We start from the raw sequence: 15,577 nt of genomic DNA on the forward strand, positions 1-15,577 counted from the left end.
TCACTCCGAGGCTGCAACATCCCAGAGACCCCCAGCTCTAGGACAGGGTGGGATTGTTGGGGTGTCTCTGCAGGACCAGGGGTTGGATTGGATGGTCTTTGGGGTAGCACCAGTGTTTGGGGTGAAACACTGCACTGGGAGAGGTTTTCCAGCACTTTCCTCTCCTTGCCTTCAACCCCACGTACTAATTAAACAAAAAAGGCAATTAACAGTTTCTCAGGAAGAGCAGGATGTTAATCAGACTTCCCAGTTTTCCCTTCTAGGCTGGCAAAAGCCAGGCTTGGTGCTAAAAAATCCACCAGATTGCTATGGAAACCCCAAAGGCCGATAATTCATCCTGTCACGGCGGAAGAGCTGGGCCCAAATCCATCCTGGCTGGAGCTCCATGGCCGTCCTGCCTGTCCCTGCCTCACACAGGCAGTCTGGGAATGTGCTTTGAATTTGGGAGGTGCCCACAAGGTGATGCAGGCATTAAGGCTGAGAGAATTGGGATTGTTCAGCCTGGACAGGAGAAGCTTTGGGATGACCTCATTGTGGCCTTCAGGATCTGAAGGGACCCCACAAGAAACATTGAGAGGCACTCATGGACAAGGGATGGAAGAGCAGGACACAGGGAATGGCTTCCCACTGCAAGAAGGCAGGGCCGGATGGGGTATTGAGAAGGAATTGTTCCCTGGGAGGGTAGGGAGGCACTGGGATGGAATTCCCACAGAAGCTGTGGCTGCCCCTGGATCCCTGGAAGTGTCCAAGGCCAGGCTTGGACGAGGCTTGGAGCGCCCTGGGATGGTGGAAGGTGTCCCTGCCCATGGCACTGGATGTTCCTCCATGTCCCTCCCATTCCAAAGCATTCTATGACTCCATGGTTTTTGTGAGCTCTAACGCACAGGGACGGCTCCGGGACATCCCGGTGACACCGGGCCCGGGTGGGGTCAGGCCGGTGCCGCTCCTGGTGCCCCGCGCTCCTCCCCGCCAGCAGGGGGCGCTGCAGCACCGCCCCCTCCAGAGCATGCGCATTGCGGGCATCCTGCAGGACCGGGCCGGACCGGACCCACCAGTGCCCGGGACCGCTGTCCTCCAGTGCCCTGCTGCTACCGCCTTCTCTTAGCGGCCGAGCCCCCGCGCTCGCCTACCGCTCGGTGATACCGCTCAGAAGGCGGCCTCACCGACCCCACTGCCCCGGGCCGGTTGTCACACCGGCAGCGGGAGGGGCGGAATTTCCCCCGGCTGCAGCCCGGGAAGGGGCGGGGCTGTCGCTGCCGGTCGCTGTCCCCCCGTTGTCGCCTCGTTGTAGTCCCGGTGCGGCCTCGGTGACACCCACGTGGTGCCGGCGAAGCGGAACAGCCTCCGGACCATAGAGTCCGCGGGATAGAGCGGCGCGGCCGCGCACGCGCTCGGCGCAGACCCCGCCCTTCAACGGCGTCGCCCTATAAGAAGACGCCGGCTGACGTCAGCGCTCTCTTCCGCCCGCTCTGCGCTCGCCAGCGAGACAGGGCCGAGCCGCCGCCATTGCCGTGACCCCCCCGCCCCGCAGCATCCGCCGCCATCCGCCACCATGGTGAGCCCCTACCGTCCGCCGCCGCTCCCGGGGGGATGAGCGGTGCTCGCGCTTCCCGTACCGCCGGGGATGGCGGTTCCGTCAGCGCCGCGGGTCACACGGCAGAGGCTGCGGCCTGTGCTGCCGGTCTGGGCCGCGGCTGCGGGGAGAGGGTGGGGCGGCGAGAGGGGGCCGGCCCGGGCCGCCGTGACACCCCTGGAGCCGGCAGGAGCCGCCGGTGTCGGTGCCGGGGCTGCCGTTGCCCCTCGGGCTGCGGGAGCGGCCGCGCTGATGTGGCAGCGCCGGGGACGGGGCGCTGCGGTGCCGGTCGTGTCTTATGTAACGCTGCGGTCTGGGCTGGCACCGGCGCGGCCTCGGTTTTGGGGTTTTTTTCGCGCTGACATCGCGGCTTGAGGGACGCTGGGGTAGGGAGGGGTTGGTGCTGCAGCCCCGCTGCGGCGCCCTTGCTGCGGGTTGTGTTGTCATCCAGGCAGAGTTGGTGTCACCGTGATTATGGCAGGTATTTATGGGAGATTGGGATTCCTTGGAATTGCCAAAGCTGTTTCTATACGCTGATTTCCTCTACTCTCCCCCTGCCTTCTTTCCTCCCTCAAGGTGAACTTCACAGTAGACCAGATACGGGCCATCATGGACAAAAAGGCCAACATCAGGAACATGTCCGTGATCGCCCACGTGGACCACGGCAAGTCCACGCTGACGGATTCCCTGGTGTGCAAGGCTGGGATCATCGCCTCGGCGCGTGCCGGGGAGACCCGCTTCACCGACACCCGCAAGGACGAGCAGGAACGGTGCATCACCATCAAATCCACGTGAGTGCCTTCCCCGCAGGCTCCTGCTGCTCCCTGCGCTGAGATCTGGGGGGATTGGACTCCTCCAGGAGGTGGAAGGAGATGCTGTTGGCTGCTGCTCGAGTCCAGAAGCTCATCACTGATGGAGCAAGTGTTGATTGGCTCTGCTGAGTTACTGAGCGATTCTTTGCTGGATACTGGGGAAGCAGGAGCTTCACCCTCCCAGTTCAGCACCAGGATTGTGGGATGTCCTGTGGATGCAGTGTGGAGACTCCTGGGAGCATCTCTGGGGATGTACCTGGTGGTTGTGCTGCCACAGGGAGTGTGAGGACTTTGAGGGTCCTGAAGAGGGCTGGAGAACATGGTTGGGATTAATAGGAAAAGCCTAAATCCATGATTTGGGAACGGAACCCGTTACGGGTGCTGGAGAACTGCGGGGGTTTGGAGGGGGTTGGGATTCTGGAGGACTTTATGGTTTAGGAAGGGCAGATTGTAGCCTGTGCTCCTGTTACCTACCACACTGGTCTCCCAGGAATACACTTCAGGAAATCCTAGAGCCCAGAATTTAGGCTGGAAAAGATCTCCAAGGTCATAAACTGCAACCTTGTCAAGCAGAGCACTGGGTTCCACCTCCAGTGGTGGCAGCTGTTTGTGTGTGGCAAAATGTTTCTGAGCTTTAGGGTGGACTAACACAGATCATAATTTTAATGATTTTAATAATTGTAATCTTTTTTTTTTTTTTTTCAGAGCCATTTCTCTGTTTTATGAGCTCTCTGAGAACGACTTGGCCTTCATCAAGCAGAGCAAGGATGGTTCTGGTTTCTTGATCAACCTCATTGACTCCCCTGGGCACGTGGACTTCTCCTCAGAGGTCACTGCAGCTCTGCGAGTCACTGATGGTGCCCTGGTCGTCGTGGACTGTGTCTCTGGTGAGGTTTTTCTGCAGCTGGAACGTATTTTGGGAGAATTTGGAGAGGGAGCTACCTCATTCCTAAATCATTGTGTGTTTGGCAGGCGTGTGTGTGCAGACAGAGACTGTGCTGCGCCAGGCCATCGCCGAGAGGATCAAGCCTGTGCTGATGATGAACAAGATGGACCGAGCGCTGCTGGAGCTGCAGCTGGAGCCTGAGGAGCTGTACCAAACCTTCCAGCGCATCGTGGAGAACGTCAACGTCATCATCTCCACCTACGGAGAGGGAGAGAGCGGCCCCATGGGCAACATCATGGTGAGTGCACTGGGAGGATTGAGCCCCTTTGGTGAGAGGCAGCAGCTCCTCCTCAGTGATAATTCCTGATCCCATGTGGAGGAGAGGGGATCTTGAAGGTGCCTGAACTCCCTCCCAGGCTTGGGCTGGCTTAGGGTTCTTGTGGGCTTCCCTCCCAAATTTCCAGTTCAAGGCCTGAGCAAATAAAGGCTGGGAGTGTTGCCCAGAGCAGCTGTGGCTGCCCAGTTTCTGGAAGTGTCCAAGGCCAGGCTGGACAGGGCTTGGAGCAGCCTGGGATCATGGAAGGTGTCACTGCCATGGCTGGGGTGCAGTGGGACGGTCCCTTTTAGGAACCTCTTTAAGGTCCCTCTGCAGCTGCTGTTCTCCTGATGGATTCCTGGGAAGATAGCAGGGCTGTGGAGCACAGCTTCTGAGGAGAAGGAGGTGTCCATGCCTTCCTGATCCTCCTGGGAAAGATGGGAATCCTACATGCATGTGAACCTGAGCACATACCTGGAGGGAGTGGAGGAAAACCAACCCAGCTGTGTGGTGCAAAGCTAAAATAGTGCCTGTCCCAGACCTCAGAGGTGCTCACTGGGACAGAACTACTTCAGAATCTCAGTGTCCTGTAGCTCCATTTGTGTACTGGAATACTTTTGGGATGGAGTGGACTGGGGGCTGCTGCCCTGACCCAGCTCTGCTGTTCCCTCTCAGATTGACCCGGTGCTCGGGACCGTGGGCTTTGGCTCGGGCCTGCACGGCTGGGCCTTCACCCTGAAGCAGTTTGCAGAGATGTACGTGGCAAAGTTTGCTGCCAAGGGAGATGCCCAGCTCAGCCCAGCCGAGCGTGCCAAGAAAGTTGAGGACATGATGAAGAAGCTGTGGGGAGACAGGTGAGGGGGGAATGTTACTGCTTGGAATTCCAGATCGGCTCCTCGTGGCTGCAGCCTGACTCCACAGAGGATGGGTAAAGAAGGGAGGGTGTGGTTGTGCCTGGTTTAGCAGGAGTTAATTACGTTTTGGTGAGTGCTGGAGAGCTGGATGAGGGGAAAAGCAGGCTCTTCCTCAGCAGACTTGGCTCTGCCCTGAGCAAGCAGAACTTTGTCTAAGCTGACCTGAGCATGGACATGTGTCTGATTTCCTTCCCTCTGCAGATACTTTGACCCTGCTACTGGCAAGTTCAGCAAATCTGCCACCAGCCCTGATGGAAAGAAACTGCCCAGGACCTTCTGCCAGCTCATCCTTGACCCCATCTTCAAGGTGAGTTCCTCAAGGTTCCTCCTTGGCCGGCGCCTCCCGCTCTGCGCTTCTGTTCCGTGCGTGATGATGGAAAATTTCTTCACTTTGACCTGACTTGTTTGATTGAAGAAATTCAGCTGTCTGACACATTTGGTTGCTCTGGGGGCAGATGGGCTGTGTCTCCTGGAGGGAGGCTGGGTGCTGAGGAGGAGCAGGAATTGTCTGCAGGTGCAGTGGTGCAGCTGCTCCAAACTGGGTCACGGCAGCGCTCCCAACGCCTGCTCTTGTCACAGGTTTTTGATGCAATCATGAACTTCAAGAAAGAAGAGGCTGCGAAACTGATTGAGAAACTGGACATCAAGCTGGACAGTGAGGACAAGGACAAGGAGGGCAAACCCCTGCTGAAGGTGAGGTTGGCCCAAGTCCTCTGGGGAGCAGCCGTGCTGCTCCAGCTGTGTCAACATCAACCTTGTTGGGAGGTGGGGAGGTGAATCCCTGTTGTGAGCACTCTGACTGGGTCCTGCTGCTCTGCCCAGGCCGTGATGAGGCGGTGGCTGCCAGCTGGAGATGCCCTGCTGCAGATGATCACCATCCACCTGCCTTCCCCCGTCACAGCCCAGAAGTATCGCTGCGAGCTGCTCTACGAGGGCCCCCCTGATGATGAGGCTGCCATAGGTAGGATGAGCTGATGATGCTTTGCTGCCAGACCTCAGCTCCAACGTGCCTGTAACCAGTTTGTTCTCCACGTGCACGGCTCAGGAATGTCTGGAATTGAGTTTGTTGCTTTTCTAGCATGGATCAAACAGTTTTAGTGGTCACAGCTCTGTTCTGGAGCACTGAGTTGGCTGAGTAACCTTGGATTAGCCAGGGGGTCCATCTGAGCCCAGATTTGTTGAAAACATTTCTTGGTGATGTGCTCTTCCATGGAATCACAGAATAGATTGGGTAGGAAGGGGTCTTGAAAGTCATCCAGCCCCATCCCCCTGCCATGGCAGGGACAGCTCCCACTGTCTCAGGCTGCTCCAAGCCCCAGTGTCCAACCTGGCCTTGGACACTTCAGGGATCCAAGAGCAGCCACAGCTTCTCTGGGCATCCTGTGCCAGGGCCTCGCCTCCCTCATAGGGGGAAGAACAGTCCCTTCCCAATAGCCCATCCATCCCTGTCCTCTGACAGTGAGAAGCCATTCTCCATTTCCTTTTGTCCATTCAGCAACCCGTGGGCTGGGACAATGGGTGCAGGTCTTGAGTTGGGGTTTTAGGGTGGGTGTCAGGTACATCAATAACTCTGGGCTAAGCTGGTCTCTCTCTCTCCCTCCCAGGCATTAAGAACTGTGACCCCAAAGGCCCCCTGATGATGTACATCTCCAAAATGGTGCCAACCTCTGACAAGGGACGTTTCTACGCTTTTGGCCGTGTCTTCTCTGGTCTCGTCTCCACTGGCTTGAAAGTCAGAATCATGGGACCAAACTACACACCTGGCAAGAAGGAGGATCTGTACCTGAAACCAATTCAAAGGTGTGTCCTGGCTGGGGTGTTGAGGGGTTCTGGTGCTGTCTCAGATCTCTTCTCGTGTCTGAGGCCTGTCAAGGTACTTGGTTATGGGCTGAGTGGGATCTCCTCCCCTTCCCAGCCTCACTAATCCAACTTTGCCTTTAGGACCATTCTCATGATGGGTCGCTACGTGGAGCCCATCGAGGACGTGCCTTGTGGAAACATCGTGGGGCTGGTTGGTGTGGACCAGTTCCTTGTGAAGACTGGAACCATCACCACCTTCGAGCACGCCCACAACATGAGGGTCATGAAGTTCAGTGTCAGCCCCGTGGTGCGTGTGGCTGTGGAGGCCAAGAACCCAGCTGACCTGCCCAAGCTGGTGGAGGGGCTGAAACGCCTGGCCAAGTCTGACCCCATGGTGCAGGTGAGTGGCTGGAACGGATCCAGAGCTGCTGCCTCCAGTCCTGGGATAGCCTTGAGTTGAGTGTCCGTCCCTGCCTTGGTGCTGTGATGTCTCTGGATCAGTGGGGAGAACTTCTAGAAGTAGCTCTACGATTTGAACACAAGCCATAGAGAGTTGCTGGTGTTTGTGGCTGTGGCTTGTTCTGAAGCCTCAGCAGCTGTTCCTGGTGTTTCCAGTGCATCATTGAGGAGTCTGGGGAGCACATCATTGCTGGCGCTGGGGAGCTGCACCTGGAGATCTGCCTGAAGGACCTGGAGGAGGACCACGCCTGCATCCCCATTAAGGTAGAGAGTCTGAGTGAGCACTGGCCTCAGTGAGCTCAGGATAGGGCTTTGGGCAGGTTTGGTGCCTCACAGCCTGCTGTGTCCCTACAGAAATCAGATCCCGTGGTGTCCTACCGCGAGACGGTCAGCGAGGAGTCCAACGTGATGTGCCTTTCCAAATCCCCCAACAAACACAACCGGCTGTACATGAAGGCCCGGCCCTTCCCCGACGGCCTGGCCGAGGACATCGACAAGGGCGAGGTGTCAGCCCGGCAGGAGCTGAAGCAGAGGGCACGGTACCTGGCTGAGAAGTACGAGTGGGACGTCACCGAGGCCAGGAAGATCTGGTGCTTTGGGCCCGATGGCACCGGCCCCAACATCCTCACTGACATCACCAAGGGAGTGCAGTACCTCAACGAGATCAAGGACAGCGTGGTGGCTGGCTTCCAGTGGGCCACCAAGGAGGTGAGGGGATGGGCTTTGGTCTGGGTGGCATCCGTGGTTCTCTCTCTGCGTCTTTACGTTTTTTATGTTTCTCGTGGAGCAAAATGCAGCACCTGAACAGTCCAGGTGAATAACGCAGCTGGCATCAGAAGGAATGGTACTCTGAGAGTCTTGACAGGGATCTGGCCTTAGTTACCAATTACTGTCAGGATTAGACAGGAGGTAAATTGGCAGAACAGGAAGGATTCATTTACCTGTTCTTAGCTTATCTGAAGGAGATTCCAAGCCAACAACTTCTGTGACGTTACCGGGAAAAAAAGAAAAAAAAATAAAGCCAGAAAACATTTCCCTTGGCCAAATAGTTGGGTTTCAGCACCATAAATACGTGACAGCTCTTGTAGCTTCAACCTCAGAGCTGATCATGAGGATGCTGCAGAGCTGGCAGCTGGTGCTCCACACATCCCTTAGGTTGGGAAAGACCTCCAAGAGCACCACCTTTGTAGGTTTGAGGGTTCACCCCTCAGCAAAGAGCTCGCGTGGCTGCAGGGTGAACCCTTGCTGCTCAAGGAACTGCTTCCATGGATCTCCTGCGAAGCAGGAGAGCAGCACCCCGTATCTGGGGACACTGAGCACCCCGGGGTGCCACTGCCTGACCCCGTTGTGCCCTGGCAGGGGGTGCTGTGTGAGGAGAACATGCGCGCCGTACGTTTCGACGTGCACGACGTGACCCTGCACGCCGACGCCATCCACCGCGGCGGCGGCCAGATCATCCCCACGGCCCGGCGCTGCCTCTACGCCTGCGTGCTCACTGCCCAGCCACGCCTCATGGAGCCCATCTACCTGGTGGAGATCCAGGTGAGCAGCCCCTGTCCCAGCCCTTGGGAAAGGGGGAACAGCAGGTGGGTGCAGTGCTGACTCCAGTTTTGTCGTGCAGTGCCCGGAGCAGGTGGTTGGTGGCATCTACGGGGTGCTGAACAGGAAGCGTGGTCATGTGTTTGAGGAGACCCAGGTGGCCGGGACCCCCATGTTTGTGGTCAAGGCCTACCTGCCTGTCAACGAGTCCTTTGGTGAGTCCTGGAGCCGTTCTGGGAGGGAGAGCCTTGGGAAGGACCTCAGGAGATCCTTGAGTTGAGCTGTTCACCCAGCACTGAACCGTGTTCCCGAGTGCCACATCCGTGTGGTTTTGAGATTCCTCCAGGGGTGGGGACTCCAGCACTGCCCTGGGCAGCTGTGCCAGTGCTTGACCATCCTTCTGGGGAAGAAACTTCTCCTAATCTTCAACCCTCCCCATGTACAACTTAGGGGTGTTTCCTCTCGTCCTGTCACTTGTTGCCTGGGAGAAGAGACCAAAATTGCAGAACGTTTTGGGTTGGAAGGGACTTTGCAAGGTCTTTCTGTGCCACCCCTGCCATGGGCAGAGATGCTTTCCACTGTCCCAGGCTGCTGCAGCCTTGCTTTAGACACTTCAGGGATCCAGGGGCAGTCACAGCTGCTCTGGGAATTCCATCCCAACCCCTCCCCACCCTCCCAGCCAGGATTTCCTTCCCAATATCCCGTCCATCCCTGCCCTCTGGCAGTGGGAAGCCGTTCCCTGTGTCCTCCATGTACTTGTCCAAAGTCTCTCTCCAGTTTTAGGCACTGGAAAGGGCTCTAAGTTCTTCGTGGAACCTTTTATTCCATTCCCCCTCACATTGGTCAGGATCTTGGGCAGCTTTCGAGAGCTGCTCTGGCTTTTTCTGATCTATCCATGGAATCAACATTGCACTACAACCATTCCTGTCTAACCTCACCTTTTCTCTTCATCCTCCCAGGTTTCACAGCAGATTTGAGGTCCAACACAGGGGGCCAAGCCTTCCCCCAGTGTGTCTTTGACCACTGGCAGATCCTGCCTGGGGACCCCTTTGACAGTGCCAGCCGGCCGTGCCAGGTGGTGGCCGAGACCCGCAAACGCAAAGGGCTCAAGGAAGGAATCCCTGCCCTCGACAACTTCCTGGATAAACTCTAATGAAACTCATGGAACTCTGGGAGAACAGGAAAAATTTAATTAATTAGCATTATCACCCATGCCGCCAGGGGTTAGACGCCTGTGACCACCATCTTGTTAATTAAATGGGTTTCATAGCGATTTTGAGAACTTCAAATGAGGAAAACATACAAAAAGAAAAAAAAAAAAAGCCTTATAGGTTTCTGTGTTGCACATGACTCATCTTTGCCATTGTAACTAAAACATTTCCACTAGATCTGCCCAATTCTGTATTTATTTGACTCAAAAAAAAAAAAAATACTGCTGCAGAATGGCCCAGAAGGGGGTTTTTGGGGTGTGCTTAAATCTGAAAAAGCAGGACAAGGAAAACAGGGGAAGAAAGAGAGGGGGTGAGGATGCCTTATCTGCAGCGTGACTGTCCGTCGTGCCCATCGCCGCCTGTATTAGTGCCACTGGAATTAATAAAATTGGATAAATGGTGACGAAAAGCGACGTTTTTAGGAGGTGTTTTTAAGGGTGAGGGTGGCGCCCTCTGGTGGGGGCGAGCAGCACAGCGGCCGCTTTTGGTGGGCGGGGCTTAGTGGGGACGGGGCGGGCGGGGCTTCATGCGGAGGTGGGCGGGGCCTGTGTGGGAGGGGCGGGGCCTGCTGCGTTGGAATGTGGCGGCGGCGACGCGGGCGGCGGCGGCGGCCCAGGTTGGGAGGGGGGACCCGGTGTTAATGAGGGGTTTGTGAGGGGAGATGTGGGGCCGGGAGGGTGGGAGGGGGGTGAGGGAGGGAGGCTGGGTGGGGTGGGGGAGGGATGGTTCGGGGAGGGGTGCGTGGGGGGTTGAGGCCTGGGGGGGTTGGGTGCGGTGCGGAAGGAAAGGGAGGAGTGGGGAGGAGGTTGTGGGGCCTGTGGGGCTGGGAGGTGCTGTGGGTCGGGAAAGGAGTGGGGAGGGATTGGGGAGGCCTGTGGGATAGGGAGGGGCAGTGGGGGATCGGGATTGGGGAGGGGATGTAGGGATGGGGAGCGAGTGGGGGGCTGTGGGGAAGGAAAGGGATGAGGAGCATTGTGTGGACAGCGGCCGTGGGGCCTGTGGAGCAGGGAAAGGCTTTGCCCCTTTCCCTTCTCTGTCCCCCGGCTTTTGGGGTGTGATGAGACCAAGGGACATCCCCCAGGATTAACCCCTGAGCTGCCCCACGGCACCGCCCAGCCCGGGGCTGTGCATCCCCCGGGGATTTGGGATCCCTGTGCTGGGAGTTGCTGTGAGCTCCTGGCACGCAGCCCCCCCCTACCTCCCCCCCCCCCCACACTTTTTTTTTCTTTTCCCGGTACCACAGGCGCTGATCCCCGGCTGCTCCCCGCTCCTGCCACCCAGCGCTGGCAGCACCGGGGCGGCTCCCGCTCCAGAGGCCCCGCAGCCATGTCCACCTTCCGCCAGGAGAGCGTGGAGGACTTCTATGAGATGGGGGAGGAGCTGGGCAGGTGAGGAACATCCCTCTGCGTACCGGGGGCGCTCCCGTGGCTGCACCCCCTGCCCTGGATCCGGCTGCTGGATCCCTGTGGTGTCCTCTCTGTAGGGCAGCAGGGCCAGGGCTGTGCAGAGTCGGGCACGTCTGGCAGATAAGAGATTTAAAAAAAAAAAAAAAAAGTGTTAATTAACGCGGCTCCCAGTGGAGCTCCGGGCCGGGGCTGGCGGCTTCCGGCTCTCCTCGGTGGCTGCGCCTGGCCCGGAGCCTATGGGAGGGATCCAGGGTGACTCAGAGCCTGCAGATGGGATTTAATCAGCCGGGATGCAGAGGCGGCAGTGGGGGGAGCTGCCTCGGCGTGGTTCCTCCTCGGGCACTTGGGCAGCAAAAGCGTTTCGGGTCACTTAAGTGTTTGGTTTAGTTTTTGGTTTTTTTTTTTTTTTTTTTTTTTTTTTTTCCAAAGCAGAGGGATTTGCAGGGGTTGCTCCAGGTTCTGTTGCCCCTCTATGGCTGTGGTTGTTTGTGAGCCATGGGGAGGGATGTGGTGCCCATGGATGGACCCCCCTCTGCCCCCCCAGGGATGTGTGTCCCTGGCTGTAATCCAGGCATGTATAAAGGAGTCTCGGGTCCAGGTGCAATCACTCTGACTTCAGGCATTTCCCTCTCCACCTGCCTTCTCCATCAGGGCTTTAGGGTCTCCTGGGGGACTCCTGGGTGGGAAGAGGGGGGGACTGATGAGCATCTCCCACCTCGGATAATCCTACCTGAATTTCCTGGGAGGAATTTCCGTCCTCCGCCCTGACCGGCGCAGGGCAATGCAAAACCCAGTAGGAGGCGAGCATCCCAAAATCCCAATTCATTACATTCCTGGTGGTGGAGGGAGGGAACTGCATCCCCCACGGCGTTGTGCGGGACATCCTCTCCTCCCCTCACCCCACAGCGGGCAGTTCGCCATCGTCAGGAAATGCCGGGAGAGGAAGACGGGGCTGGAATACGCGGCTAAATTCATCAAGAAGCGGCGGCTGTCGTCCAGCCGCAGGGGCGTGAGCCGCGAGGAGATCGAGCGCGAGGTGGACATCCTGCGTGAGATCCAGCACCCCAACATCATCACCCTGCACGACATCTTCGAGAACAAGACCGACGTGGTGCTCATCCTGGAGCTGGTGTCCGGAGGGGAGCTCTTTGATTTCCTGGCTGAGAAGGAATCCCTGACGGAGGAGGAGGCCACGCAGTTCCTCAAGCAGATCCTGGATGGGGTGCACTACCTGCACTCCAAGCACATTGCCCACTTCGACCTGAAGGTGAGCTCTGGGGGTTGCACACACCCTGAGCTGAGCTCTGGCAGCAGGGACAAACTCCCAGGTGAGCTCTGGGGGCTGCACACACCCTGAGCTGAGCTCTGGGAGCAGGGACGAACTCCCAGGTGAGCTCTGGGGGCAGGGACAAACTCCCAGGTGAGCTCTGGGGGCTGCACACACCCTGAGCTGAGCTCTGGGAGCAGGGACGAACTCCCAGGTGAGCTCTGGGGGCTGCACACACCCTGAGCTGAGCTCTGGGAGCAGGGACGAACTCCCAGGTGAGCTCTGTAAATCAGCACTGAGGAGTGGGGGTCAGTGCACTCCAGCAGTGCAGTGGGGCTGATGCTTGGGATCTCTCCTAACTTGAGGCACATCCTCTCCTTTGGTTCTTGGGATCTCTCCCAACTTAAGCTACTCATCCTCTCCTCTGGAGTGAGGGGCCTAGGGCAGCTCCCACAGGGACAGACCCAGCTCCTCTCCCCCCACAGCCAGAGAACATCATGCTGCTGGACAAGAACGTGCCAAACCCTCGCATCAAACTCATCGACTTCGGGATCGCCCACAAGATCGAGGCTGGGAATGAGTTCAAGAATATCTTTGGGACCCCAGAGTTTGTAGGTGAGTGTTCCTGGGGGCTCCTCAGGGTGCTGAAAGCTTTGGATTAATCCTGGAGAGACACCTAGCACTCTGGTTCTTTCCCCCACAATAAAATAATTTTCTCCCCTTTCCTCCTAAAGCCCCAGAAATTGTGAACTACGAACCCCTGGGGCTGGAGGCTGACATGTGGTGAGAGATTCCCCTCCCGACCCCTTCCCATGGCTCCAGCAGCCAATCCCCTCGTGCTGGGGGATCTCCCTTTGTGCCAAAAGCTCTGTGTGACTTCAGCCTCCTCTCCCTCTCTTCCAGGAGCATCGGGGTCATCACCTACATCCTGTGAGTATAAGGCAGCTCTGGAGGGGACAGGGCTGCAGGAGTGAGCCCCCAGCTTGGGCTGGAGCCTTTTTGTGGTGTCCCAATCCTCTCTCCCCTCAGGCTGAGCGGAGCCTCCCCATTCCTGGGGGAGACAAAGCAGGAGACTCTGACCAACATCTCTGCTGTCAACTATGACTTTGATGAGGAATATTTCAGCAACACCAGCGAGCTGGCCAAGGACTTCATCCGCCGCCTGCTCGTCAAGGACCCCAAGTGAGGGACGGGGAGCAGTGCTGGGGGTTCCTCTGGGAGAGGGAACAGTCCCCTCTGCTGTGTACAGGCATCTCCCTGGGAATTCTGAGATCCCCTGAAGGTGAAGGAGCTTCTCTGGGGTTTCGGAGGGTTTGAGCTGGGCCACCAGGACTCAGGGTTTGAGAAGGAGCAGTGGGGTCGGGAGGTTCCCATGGGATCCTCTGCCTGTTTCTCTTGGGAGGCAGTTTGGAGCTGGATGCAGCTCCTGTTTGGGGGGACCTGAGTGCACTGAGTTTGTCCAGGCTCAGCCAGAGCCCAGAGGTGATCACAGGATCCAAGCTGCTTTTCCAGGGCTGTAACAGGGGAAGAGGAGCAAAGCCTCTGCCCTGATCCCAGCCTTGCTGTGTTTGCAGGAAGCGAATGACCATTGCCCAGAGCCTGGAGCACCCTTGGATTAAGGTGAGAAGTTAAAGAAGCTGCACTTTTTGGGTGTCTGACCCCCTGAGGCCGGGGCTCTGCTGCTCCCCCACTCCTATGGGGACCAGTTTGGTGTCACTGCCTGTGGGTGGGTGCTGCAGCCACCACTGTCCCTGCTACAGGTGATCAAGAGGAGGAACGTCCGTAACGAGGACAGCTGCAAGAAACCCGAGCGGCGCCGGCTGAAGACCACGCGCCTGAAGGAGTACACCATCAAATCCCACTCCAGCATGCCCCCCAACAACACCTACATCAACTTTGAGCGCTTCTCCAAGGTCATGGAGGAGGTGGCTGCGGCCGAGGAGAGCCTCAGAGAGCTGGAGAGGAACAAGAAATCCTTCCAGGAGGACATCGAGGCGCTGCTGTCCATCTACGAGGAGAAGGAGTCGTGGTACAAAGAGGAGAACGAGAGCATCAGCCAGGACCTGCGGCAGATCCGGCAGGAGCTGCAGAAGACGGAGGCGCTGAAGAAACAGGCGCAGGAGGAAACCAAGAGCGTGGTGCAGGCGGCCAACGGGCTCCGGCGGCGCTACCGCAAGCTGGAGAACCACTACGAGACCCTGGCCAAGCAGGTGGCCTCGGAGATGAAGTTTGTGCAGGAGCTGGTGTGGTCCATCGAGAGGGAGAAGCTGCAGAGCAGCGAGGGTGAGGGCAGCATCCGCTAAACCAGGCGGCCCCGCGGGCTCCGGTGCTGCCCTGCTCGGCCCCAGGCGGAGTCCCGGAGCGCAGGGCGGGGTTTGTGCCTCCCTGCAATTCACACCTCGGGGTGTTTGGGGCTGCGCTGCCCCCAGGGTTTGGCTTCCTGCGTGCAGCTCCTGCCTGGCTCGTGTCCCTGTGCTCCCTGTCACCGCTGCCACGCTCTGGGGTGTTCGTCCCCTCCCACCCCGAGGTGCCCCAGTCCCTTGTGGGGTGGTTGGTGGGCAGAGCTCCCCTCTACACTACAGCAGCAGCAGCCACGCGTGGGCTGGGACCAAGGACTGATCCCTGCGTGGCCTCACACTCCACAGCCCCCCTGGGTGGCCCCTGTGCCCCCACATTCCCCACCCAGGGTGTTGCACCCCCTGTCCCAGCCCTGGCTCCCCCTTTTCCCAGAATAAAGGTTTGTGTACAGGGGTGGCTGTCTCAGCTCCTGCCATGGTGTGACAGGGGTTGGGAGGGGGATAAGGATGTGCCCTTGGGTGGCAGCTCCCCCACTGTGCTCCCATCCCTTAATTTGGGAGGGGGAAATGTTTTTTTTGTCCTTATGAGATCCAGTGCTGGTGGATGAGCTCGCTGTGGACGTGGAGGGAGGGCCAGGGATGGTTTGTGGGGTATTCCCAGGCTGGGGGTACCCCCAGCCCCTCTTGCCTGACATCCCTCACTCCTGAGGACATGGGCAGCCAGGTCCCAAAATGCCACATTCCAGAGAACACCAGAGCAGTTCCCAGTTTCCCCTGGGAGCACCGAGGGCTTTCCCAGTGCTTGTGGCCCCGTGGAGCCAAGATCCAGCTGAATTTGATCTGGGGGAATCACCAGCCCAGTCCCAGGGGATGGCAGGAGTGGGTTCACCTCCAGCTCAGCTCCAGGCCCAGGGGATTTGCTCCATTTAGGATTTGTTTGTCACTCTGCCCTGGCTCCTGCAGCTCCCTGGGGATCAGAGGGGCCGTGCCCCATGCCCCTGTCCCTGCTGACGTTCTCTGAGGTGTAGGTTTCATCCCCAGCCATGGGACACGTGGATCTGATGGAAATTTAATCTGCCCTGGTGCTCCCTGCCAGG

At 58.1% G+C, this 15,577-nt stretch overlaps 2 protein-coding genes and 1 non-coding gene across 3 annotated transcripts; all 3 read left to right on the forward strand.

The window, feature by feature from the left end:
- The first annotated feature begins 1,463 nt into the window (after positions 1-1,463).
- Positions 1,464-9,919, forward strand: EEF2 (eukaryotic translation elongation factor 2). Its single transcript, XM_062509887.1, has 15 exons — positions 1,464-1,555; positions 2,150-2,364; positions 3,091-3,272; positions 3,358-3,569; positions 4,263-4,441; positions 4,703-4,808; positions 5,081-5,194; positions 5,324-5,462; positions 6,106-6,301; positions 6,443-6,701; positions 6,917-7,024; positions 7,115-7,468; positions 8,120-8,302; positions 8,382-8,514; positions 9,259-9,919. The coding sequence occupies exons 1-15, from the start codon at positions 1,553-1,555 to the stop codon at positions 9,450-9,452; spliced, it is 2,577 nt and encodes an 858-aa protein (XP_062365871.1). The 5' UTR covers positions 1,464-1,552; the 3' UTR covers positions 9,453-9,919.
- LOC134054572 (small nucleolar RNA SNORD37) lies at positions 4,866-4,934 on the forward strand. The gene has a single exon (XR_009934051.1). It is a non-coding gene; the product is annotated as a small nucleolar RNA SNORD37 (small nucleolar RNA).
- Positions 9,920-10,078: 159 nt separating the features above from the next.
- On the forward strand, positions 10,079-14,931 carry DAPK3 (death associated protein kinase 3). Its single transcript, XM_062510104.1, has 9 exons — positions 10,079-10,126; positions 10,754-10,898; positions 11,823-12,183; positions 12,669-12,798; positions 12,918-12,966; positions 13,087-13,113; positions 13,213-13,365; positions 13,758-13,803; positions 13,944-14,931. The coding sequence occupies exons 2-9, from the start codon at positions 10,837-10,839 to the stop codon at positions 14,484-14,486; spliced, it is 1,371 nt and encodes a 456-aa protein (XP_062366088.1). The 5' UTR covers positions 10,079-10,126; positions 10,754-10,836; the 3' UTR covers positions 14,487-14,931.
- Positions 14,932-15,577: the final 646 nt, after the last annotated feature.

The sequence above is a fragment of the Cinclus cinclus genome, chromosome 28 (assembly GCF_963662255.1).
Source record: "Cinclus cinclus chromosome 28, bCinCin1.1, whole genome shotgun sequence".
Taxonomy (NCBI): domain Eukaryota; kingdom Metazoa; phylum Chordata; class Aves; order Passeriformes; family Cinclidae; genus Cinclus; species Cinclus cinclus.

What these genes read in the sequence shown, in the direction of transcription:
- DAPK3 (XM_062510104.1), top strand. Translation starts at nt 10,837, where the DNA reads ATGTCCACCTTCCGCCAGGAGAGCGTGGAGGACTTCTATGAGATGGGG. An exon ending in GGGGTCATCACCTACATCCT is followed by an intron (nt 13,114 to 13,212) that starts GTGAGTATAAGG and finishes CTCTCCCCTCAG; the next exon opens with GCTGAGCGGAGCCTCCCCAT. An exon ending in TGGAGCACCCTTGGATTAAG is followed by an intron (nt 13,804 to 13,943) that starts GTGAGAAGTTAA and finishes TCCCTGCTACAG; the next exon opens with GTGATCAAGAGGAGGAACGT.
- EEF2 (XM_062509887.1), top strand. An exon ending in TCCTTGACCCCATCTTCAAG is followed by an intron (nt 4,809 to 5,080) that starts GTGAGTTCCTCA and finishes CTCTTGTCACAG; the next exon opens with GTTTTTGATGCAATCATGAA. An exon ending in AGTCTGACCCCATGGTGCAG is followed by an intron (nt 6,702 to 6,916) that starts GTGAGTGGCTGG and finishes TGGTGTTTCCAG; the next exon opens with TGCATCATTGAGGAGTCTGG.